The 10,656-nt window shown below is 46.2% G+C and overlaps 1 protein-coding gene across 2 annotated transcripts in view; it reads left to right on the plus strand.

Annotated features, from left to right (window-relative positions):
• The window catches only part of LOC135200889 (rab-like protein 3), a 70,078-nt gene extending 59,422 nt beyond the window's left edge, over positions 1–10,656 (plus strand). For both annotated transcript variants that reach the window (XM_064229631.1, XM_064229630.1), the window contains exon 5: positions 10,422–10,656. In XM_064229631.1, the coding sequence (XP_064085701.1) occupies positions 10,422–10,616 (195 nt within the window). In that variant the 3' untranslated portion in view covers positions 10,617–10,656. The remainder of the gene's footprint in view (positions 1–10,421) is intronic.

The following is a 10,656-nucleotide window of genomic DNA, read 5'->3' on the forward strand; positions in this document are numbered from 1 at the left end:
GTTTACATATAAAATGCGGTCCAAGATACGAAAAGCTCATGATACGAAGGCCGCCTCGGAACGGATTAATTTCGTATCTTGAGGTACCACTGTAATAACATCATAAATTTTTTAAATAAGAGAGGTTTCTCAAATACATATTCTGAATTTTATTTATTTATTTATTTATTTATTTGTTTTTTTTTCTCCACTTCTCCTCCTCCTCAGGATTAATTCCTAAGAACCAGCCCAAGAAGAGTCTACTTGAGACTCAGAGGTCTGGAAAAACTAAGCCCTATAAATAATAATAATAATAATAATATTGAAGACAGTGGCAGTGTATCAGAAAAATTTACAACACCCTTGCTGTTACCAAAACTGAGTGCACTCTACTTAATTAAATGTGCACAGTTAAAAATGACAAATTTTCTAAGACAATTTGTATTTTTCATAGCTACAAACCTGAGGTCTTAACAATAGGATAATTTCTAGCGCCTAGCTGGATCCAGTTGAAATGCAGATGAAAGCAAGGAATCTTGTGCTATCTGGTAACACGTGTAAAACGGGTGAAGAGTGGCCAAAGACCATGCACCTATGCCACTGTGTCAGTCTTTCCCAACTCAGGATCTCATAACAAACAGAGGGGCAGCTAGAGGTGGGCAGTTTAATGTTAAGACCTCAGGTGTGTAGCTATGAAAAATACAAATTGTCTTAGAAAAGTTGTCATTTGTTCATACATGAACAAACCTTCGGTCTTAACAGTAGGATAGATTCATACTTGGAGGGAGGTACAAGACATCCTAAACTGGCTGGGGGCCTACCCACCAGTCCAGCTCCAGAAGAAATGACTTCTGGAGACTGAAGCCCATTGAGAAGCTAGATATAAATTGATATCTAACCACTCAAACCCTGAGTGACGTACAGTGATTTATGGGAGAATCATTGTATAGGGAACCAAAGAGAAACAGACTGTCTAATAGCAACCCAATACACCAGGGTTTGTTACTACTCCCAACTCCTCCTTGCCAAGGAGTGGAGTGTATGCTACCGAATAGAGGGTTTGATATTTGTATACAGTAAGTCCTCGGGTTACGCCGGTCTCGACTTACGATGTTTCGTGGTTACGAACGGGCCCCCATAAAAATATAAAAAATAATATTTTGCGTCGTTCCGTCTTACGCGGTTTAGCGTCGTAAGCGACGTAAACAAACGCGAACTAGTTCCGGGCGCACGGCGGAAGAATACGCTTTGTGGGGGAGAGGACGGCGTCGCTTCACTACGCTCATTCCTCACCCATACTCCATTTTGGTTGTTTACTCTGCCTCTCTCTCCCTTGTGTTGTATCGTTTTTGTAACTTTTTGCTCTTTGTTATGGCTCCCAAGCACAAGGCGGACTCTTCTGATGGTATTGCATCGAAGAAAAGAAAGGCCATCACCATGGAAATTAAAGTGGACATTATAAAGCGATCTGAGAAGGGAGAAACGCCAACAAACATTGGCCGCTCGCTTGGCCTTAGCCGTTAGACCGTTGCTACCATTATCAAAGATAAAGAGCGCATCGTTGAACATGTGAAAGGATCTGCTCCTATGAAAGCAACAGTGATAACTAAGCAGCGTAGTGGTCTAATAATTGAAATGGAAAGGTTATTGGTGCTTTGGTTGGAAGACCAAAATCAACGGCGTATCCCAGTCAGCCTTATGGTGATTCAGGAGAAGGCGAAAAGATTGTTTGAAGCGTTGAAAAAAGAAAAGGGGGAGGGAAGTGAAAGTGAAGAGTTTGTGGCTAGTATGGGTTGGTTTATGCGATTTAAGGCTCGAGCCAATTACCATAACCTTAAAGTGCAAGGCGAAGCTGCTAGTGGGGATGAGAAAGCAGCGAGTGAATTTCCTAAAGCATTGTCTGAGATAATTAAGGAGGGGGGTTATTCTGCTCAGCAAGTGTTTAACGTAGACGAGACAGGTTTGTTTTGGAAACGTATGCCTAACCGCACTTACATCGCCAAGGAGGAGAAGTCAGCACCCGGTCATAAAGCCAGTAAGGAGAGGCTAACTTTACTTCTTGGGGTAATGCTGCTGGCGACTTCAAACTGAAGCCTTGTTGGTGTATCAGGCTGAAATCCAAGGGCACTCAAGGGCATTTGGAAGGGTCAACTACCAGTAATTTGGAAGTCCAACAAGAAGGCATGGGTGACACTTGCAGTGTTTGAGGACTGATTCGTAAACCATTTTGTTCCAAGTGTGGAGCGGTATTGCGCCTCCAAGGGTATCCCCTTTAAGGTGTTGCTAGTGCTGGACAATGCCCCTGGACACCCTGCCCAGCTGGGAGACTTCAACCCTAATGTCAAGGTGGTTTACCTTCCACCTAATACCACGGCCCTTTTACAGCCTATGGACCAAGGAGTGATTGCTTCGTTCAAGGCCTACTACCTACGAAGGACAATTGCTATGGCTTTACAGGCAACTGAAACCAAGAAGGACTTGACTCTGAAGGACTTTTGGAAATCCTACAACATCCTTGATGCTGTAAAGAACATTGCTAATTCCTGGGAGGAGGTTAAGCAAACGAACATGAATGGTGTCTGGAGGAAAATTTGTCCTCAATTTGTGAATGATTTCCATGGGTTTGAGGACACAGTTCAGCTAGTTGTCAAGAACGTTGTTGCCCTGAGTAAGGAAATCAATTTGGAGATGGAGGTTGATGATGTTACAGAGCTGCTGGAGTCTCATGGCGAGGAGTTATCTGCTGAGGACCTGATACAACTGGAGAAGCAGATGATAGAGGAAGAAGAAGAAGCACCCACCCCAGAGCCTAAGGCTTTCACAAGGCAGGACTTGACAAGAGGTTTTGCAGAGTTGCAGCAAGCGTTGTCAACTTTTGAGGCTCAGGATCCCAACTTGGACAGGTTCACTAGGGTTTCCAGAGGCGTCATGGATTTGATGCAGTGTTACAAGGAGATCTTGGATGAAAAGAGGTCGCTCTCTGTTCAGACTAACCTGGAGCAGTATTTTAAGAAGGTAGAGAGGCCTGCAGGAGATCCTGTACCCTCTACCTCAGCTGCCTCTGCTAATCCAGACTCGCCTGCCCCACAATCTCCAGCACCTTCTGAATGTTCTGCTAACCCAGACTCACCTTCCCCAGTATCTCCAGCACCTTCTGTAGGTTCTGCCTCACCTAAAGACTCACCTGCCCCAGCATCTCCAGTAGTATGTTCTGCCTCACCTCAAGAATCACCTGCCTCAGCATCTCCAGTAGTATGTTCTGCCTCACCTCAAGAATCACCTGCCTCAGCATCTCCAGCATCTTCTGGAGGTTCTTTTTCTCTTCACTAACCTCCCCCAGTCTCTCCAGCACTGCAGCTTCCTCTCCAGTGTGCAAGCCAATCAAATTAATAAAGGTAAGGAATTGTTCTCTCGTTGTTATTGATAGGTATTTACATTAAATCATGTGGTATTTTTTAATGTTCCGACTTACGCTGAAAATCGTGTTACGACGCATCTTAAGAACGGATCAACGTCGTAACTCGAGGACCCCCTGTATTAAGCGACCACACTATCAGTATGACTACCTAACTCACCTGTATCAGACCAGTCCAGTGAATGACGTGTCTATTCCTTAACCCGCCCGAAGGAAGAAGAAAAGGTACAAGAGAAAGGAGACCTGCCAACTCACTCATTCTCTCATCTACACAATCATCTTAGGTAAGATGCAAAAGTGCTCTGTTAAGGGCAACTATGAGTTACACAACCTGTTGGACAGACCCCACAGGACCCAGGGAAATCGTGTCCGTAGATCTGTGGGCAACATCCTTAAGATAGAAAGTACTCTATGTACAGCCAAGTTGTTCTTGAAAGTCAGAGAGGGACCAATACCCCTAACATCATGTGCTCTAGCTTGCACAGGCGTGGTGGTGGAATCACCAAGAGCCAAGTATGCCTGTCTGTTGGCTTCACATATCCAAAAAGAGATAGTATTTTCAGACACCTCTTCTTTTGTACGGCCTGTGCTAACAGAAAGTCTGCGGCAGCCTTGTCTAAGGTGCTGAATCCTTTCAAGATAGCAATGCAGGGCCCGGACAGGGAACAACAAATCTTGGCCACAAATTTCGGGACGAATTCAAAGGACACCGACCCCCAACCCCTGGTGTGCTTCACATCATAGCTCAGAGTCTTGAGTGTCAAGTTCCTGTCAGATGAGCGATGCAAAGGCTCATATGGACTCTTAGTGAAGCTCTTGAGAACCAGGGAAACATCCCACGCCGGAGGCTTGAGCTCCTCAGGAGAACTAGACTGCTCAAACCCCTTAACTAGCAAGGAAAGTTCCCAGGACGAAGAGATGTCGTTACCTTTAAGGCGTAACACCAAACTCAGGGCCGCCCTGTAGCCTCTAATGGCAGAAACGGACAAACGTTTCTAGTCTCTGAGGAAGGTTAAAAAGTCTGCTATTCGCTGAATAGAGGTTGTGAATGGAGAATAATGTCGTTTACGACACCAATCATAGTAGATCGCCCATTTGCCTTGGTAAACCATGGAGGTCGACTTTCTGAGACTGCTGGGCATATGCCCTGCTGTTCTCTGAGAAAAGCCTCTTGCTTGGAGGAGATACTTGATAGCCTCCAACCATGAAGACAGGGATTCTACTGACTGGTGGAACCTTTCCGCATGCGGCTGACACAGGAGATGCCGCCAATGGGGAATTTCCCTCGGAACCTCTGACAACAATGACAGCAGATCTGGAAACCATTCCGCCTGAGGCCACAGAGGTCTACCAAAGTCATCCTGAGACCCTGTGAACTCATTAGCCTGTTCAGAACTTGACGGATCAAACAAAAACGGAGGGAAGGCATACACCCCCAGGTTGTCCCAGGGATGTTGGAATGCGTCCTCCACTAACGCTAAAGGATCTGGAACCACTGAACAGAATATCTCTAGCTTCCTGTCGAAGCGAGTTGCAAAAAGGTCCATCAAGGGTCTCCCCCAAACCTGGAAGAGTTTGTCTGCTACCACTTGATGAAAGGACCACTCTGTGCTTAGGATCTGATCCTGATGACTGAGTTTGCCTGCTACCACATTCTGTTTGCCTGGGATATACCTGACCTAGAGCTTTACTGAATTGCTGACCGCCCACTGGTGAACCTCGATGGTCAAGTTGTGAAGTTGATGAGAAACCAGGCCTCCCTGCTTGCTCACATAGGCTACAACCGTGGTATTGTCCGACATGAGAACGACAGAATGACCCTCTACCTTCTCCCGAAACTCCTTCAGACCCAGAAAGGCTGCCTTCAACTCCAAGACGTTGATATGTTGCTGTTTGTCCCCCAAACTCTAAACACCTGATGCAATGGGGCTGCCTAAATGAGCCCCCAACCTGTGAGGGAGGCGTCTGAGAACAGAAGGAAGTCCGGTGGAAGAGAATGCAGAGGGACACCCTTCAAAAGATTTTTGTTGTCCAACCACCAACGAAGGTCTTCTCTCACTTCCAGAGACAGAGGAACCTTTAACGGGCGAGTCCCCCGCCGGAGACCAGAATTCTCCCAGTCTCCACTGCAGAGACCAAAGATGAAGACACCCCATGAGGGACCAGCTTCTCAAGGGAAGACAAAACTCCCAGAAAAACCTACCAATGATGAGCTGACTGATGTGGTTCCGACAGGAAGTCGCACGCCACCACTCACAACTTCTCCAATCTCTGATCAGACGGAAAAACTTTTGCAACTGTCGTATCAATGACCATGCCCAGGTAGAGAATCCTTTGACAGAGCCGAAGTAGATGATCCCTGTCCTGCAGCAGCTTTACCCTGGAAACTGCCAAGACCAACCAATCGTTGAGGTACCTCAGCAAACGGATCCCCTGAGCATGGGCCCAACTTGACACGAGAGAGAAGACCCTTGTGAACACTTGAGGGGCTATTGTCAGCCCGAAGCACAAGACTTTAAACTCGAAGACCTTGTCCCCGAGAGAGAAGCAAAGGAACTTCCTGGACGCCGGATGAATTAGGGATTTGGAAGTATGCGTCCCTTAAGTCTACCGACAGCATGAAGTCGCCTTCCCTCACGGCTGCCAACACTGAACGCGGGGTCTCCATTTTGAACCTTGTCTTCCTGATGAAGTGATTCAAGGTGGATAAGTTGATCACAGGTCTCCAACCTCCCGACGCCTTGGATACCAAGATGTGACTGTAAAACCCCGGAGATGGACGCACCACTTCCTCTATTGCATCCTTGTCCAGCATCTTCTGCACTTCCTCCCGAAGAGCCAAGAACTTCAGAGAATCTGGAGAATATGCCTTCCTGAGCTGTGGCTTGCCTTACAGAGGAGGAGAGAAGTCAAATGGCAGTAGGTACCCCACCTGAAGGACAGCTACCACCCACTTCTCTGCCCCATAACTCTGCCACTTGGCCTAATGGCCCTCCAGGCACCTCCCTCCCCACCCATGGCGCAGGAGAGGGAGAGGTGCCTAACCTACTGACGGCCCCCTTTACCTCTGCCCCATGGGCCCTTTCTTGGCTTAAAGGAATGAGAGCGAAAGGGACGTTCCTCTGACCTAGGCTAAGTGGAATGGGAAGGCCCTGCTGAAATCGAACTCGATGGCCTACCAGGCAACAATCGTCTTGACTGCTGCTGGACAGGGGGAGGAGGAGGAACTGGACATCTCCGAGGGCGGGACTCTGACTTAGACACGGCATGGTGCACCAGTCTGTCTTTGGTGTCAGCCCGGTGCCGGTCTATCGCATTTTCCAGCTCGGTCCGAGGAAACAAAAATTGGGACTCCAACAGACCCCGTTTCTCATTGCCAGCAAGGACTTTGTGTCAACTGATATCTCCATCCTAGATAAAGCTGCATCTCTTCTAATCAGGAGAAGGTTAGCCCATAAATTAACACTGAGGTGAGCCATATACGAAAACACCTTGCCTCCGAACTGCAAAAGACTGGCAAGTGAGGATACACTCACCAACCCTTCTGGGGACCTGTCAGAAACTATCTTGGCAATGACCATAGACCAGAAGTCTAGCCAAGAAACCATCTGCAACATGGAGGCTGCCGTAGATTCCAACGCTGAGGCATCTTGTGGAGACAAGGATGGAGCCACAGACCTCAATTACTCTAAAGTCAATCCCGGCTTCAGGTGAATGACGTCCGGGTTAAGATGACACGACATAAAAAACGCAGAGTTTGTAGCATAGTACTTCCTATGTTTCATGAGAGGCAGGGGTAGTAGCTTGGCAGAGCCCCTAGAGTGAAGCAAACCATCCTGGTTTGAAGCAGAGGCGTTAACCTTATGCAAGACCAACTGGACGTGCCCCGACAAGGGAAGCTGAAAAGATGATTTGGGATCCTGTGTAGCTCCCAGCAAGGTTTCCAAGCAAGAAGGAGTGTAAGATGACTGAGCCTGAGTCCTACTTTCCAAATTGTTGAACCCACGAATGAGATCGACAACTTCTGATAAGGAAGACAAAAACTCTTGCATGTCTCCCTCCTCCTGCTCTGGGAATGGAGACTGACGACAAGAAGGATGTGTAGGCTCCTCTAAGGCACTTTCCACATTAAAATTAACAGAAGGATCAGCAGCCAAACAGCCCGAAACACCAACTTACCTGTCTGGGCTGGGTCCACGTGACGGCTCCCGTGACGAACCAACTACAACATTAGAAACATCACTATGCACTCCTGCAACAGATGACTCTTTAACATGTCTGCGAACGGTGATGGGCATGGCAGACATACGAACGTGATTTGGAGAGGAATCCCAAACACTTGAGATTGAAGGAGAATCCCCCAGAGTCGAACTCCTGGAAGCAACAGGGAGAGGGGCAGGCAAACGCTCCTGCTGCACCAACTTCGCGCTCACCACCTTCGATCTCTTGACAGGCGTCTTGAGATCCTTATGGCGACGAATAGGCCTTGGAGAAGTAGGAGCGCTTGCATCATGTGCACAGACAGGGGAGGTTGCAACATGCTCGCGATGTGCACGGACGGGGGAAGTTGCAACATGTAGGCGAAGCAAGAGCAAAGTCCTTAGCCTTCCAATGTTTGATATGCTGACATGGCATAGAGGGGGAAGGAGGAGAGGAAGGCAGCACTGGTTCCTTACACGATCTCTTCGCAGGAGGTGGGGACGATGCAACACGTTTCCTTCCAGTCCTCCCAGCCGACAAGGCAGCCAACTTATCATCCAAAACAGAGTCCAACCTCTTAAGAACCGATTGGCGTAAAGCCTCAGATGGATCAGCAAGAGAAGGCTCCAATGACATGGAAGGGAGATGCAGCGAACTGGGTGGCAGAAATGACGTCACGGCTAAGAGAGGCAGTGCAGAGGAGACGACTGGGAGTGATGTCAGCGTTGGAAGTGATGTCACAAGTAGTGATGACGTCACGGCTTCCCCATGGTCCAAAGGGAAAGCAGACGCCACTGGCGGAGGAATACAAAACGACTGATTCCGTGACGTCATTAGCGGGGCTGACACCACGGCTTCCCTCCAACTCGAACCGGCAACAGTCACTGGCGGAGCAATACAAGATGGCTGACCTCGGCTACCCACGAAGACGAGGCCGGGAGGAGGGGGGAGGACCTGGCCAGCCTGAGGAGGGGGTAGCAAGCCTCCTTAAAGTGCGCCAGCAACCCCTCCAAGGACGGGGAACCCCCTAGCCCGAGCGTCTCCTAAATCGCAGCCATCTTTGACGCCTCCAACTCTGGAATAAATGAGAATGATGAAAAAGACTCTCCCTTCTCGGGAATCAAATTAACTCCTGAAGAAGAAAGGGCGACATTAAAAAAATTACCCTGAGGGCCTCCCAATACTTCCAACAACGAATCAATGGAAGAAAAGGAAGGAAACACAGGCAGGGTGTGAGCACTGCAGGAGACGAAGCATCGGGAAGAGGCGAAAAACCTTCCCATGAAGGAAGAGTAGAAACCCTTCGATGCTCTCTCTTGCTATAAAACGACTTCCACTGCTCTTTAGGCCATGCAAGGCATTCTGTGCAAGGATTCGTTATAGTACAAACATTAGAGTGGCACCTACTACACGTGATGTGGGGATCGGTTGCAAGGAAGCCAAAAAACGAGAATATGGAAAACCTGGAATTCCGGGGCACACACGTTGACGAGGCTGAGAAGGAGCAGAAGCAGCCATAATAACACAGACACACACACACACACACACACACACACACTAAACACAACTGGGTAAAGGCCGAGAAAGGTCAACCACAACTCTCACCCAGGAGGTTAAGAAAAAGACTGACGCGGTGGCATAGGTGCGTGGTCTTTGACCCCTCTTCACCCGACTTATGCATGCGTTGCCAGATATCACAAGATTCCTTGCTTTCATCTGTGTTTTAACCGGATCCAGCTAGGCGCTAGAAATGATCCTATTGTTAAGACCGAAGGTTTGTTCTTGTATGAACAAATATGAATAAATACATATAACATTAAATTGTTGCTTTGGTGGTAAACTCATTTTATAGTAAAATTATATGTAGTAATTCATAAATACTGCTATATATTTGAGGTTTTATGGATATGGCAAGAGAACAACTACTGTTTAGGAAGAATTGCCTACCTGTTAGGTTACTCATTTGCTCAAAACTGTTATATTTGTTTCTTGGTTTTAGGTTTATCTGAAAAATTTAATTTTGATATTTCGTGAAGAAATAGTTTTATAATGTCAAGCAAGTTATTAGGTACATATGAATGTCATTTTTGGAGGCACTTAAAACCTCAGCTCTTTAAGCAGACTAACTTTCAATTTGCATATCAGGTTCTGGGCTTAACTGGTGTTTTGCTTGTTTACTGCACTGAACTTTTAAGTGTTTACCATGGCAGTTCCTGGGCCCAAGTTCATTAAACCCTGCTAAGCCTATTAGTTGGGAACTAAATTGGAAGTTAGTTGGTTGTTGGGGCCTCGATCAGTAGAATAAGGTACTAAAGAAAGGGTAAATGGTGTTGGGTGGAAATATGTTAGGTTACTAAAACAAATATTCTTAACTCATTTATTCTTAAAACTAACAAACCAATAAAGTTTTATGTCCTTAACCTCTAGAAGTTCAAAATTAGAAAGAATACAAAAAAAACTATATATAACAATACAAACAAATATACATAGAACTTCAGTTTACTTTACAAAATATCAAATGTAAGAAGTTCCAAAAACTTGACTGACTTTTACTCATCAATCACACTCCTACATATAACAACAACCTTAACTAGAAAAACCAAATTTACAAAAAAAAACTATGGATATATACGAGTCTTATCACATCACCATGATTCGAGTACTATTCAGACATTTTATGTTCTGTTGTAGAATGGTGGATCTTAAAATTCTTTGACATTCAATTGTATTTGCATAACGTAAATGTTCTTGTTCAAATTTTGCTCTCTTAAGATGGTAATTCTGTGACAACTTCTGCAAGGTTTACACGTGTTTCATTCTTTTGCAGAGCACTCATGACCAACGTTCCTTAGCCCCAGGATCGAGCAATGCAGTCAAACTCTCACGATTTTTTGATAAAGTCATTGAAAGGCAGCAAACGACAACATCACGTACAGATCTCGGAGGAATAAGTTACAATGAAAAGGAGCCATCAATGTTTAGGAGAAATAAATCCGGTTCTTCCTTTATCAACATAGGTTAGGTAATAATAGTTAATGATTTTGAATAAAAAGAAAAGCTGA

Source organism: Macrobrachium nipponense, chromosome 27, assembly GCF_015104395.2.
Source record: "Macrobrachium nipponense isolate FS-2020 chromosome 27, ASM1510439v2, whole genome shotgun sequence".
NCBI classification, from domain to species: Eukaryota; Metazoa; Arthropoda; class Malacostraca; order Decapoda; family Palaemonidae; genus Macrobrachium; species Macrobrachium nipponense.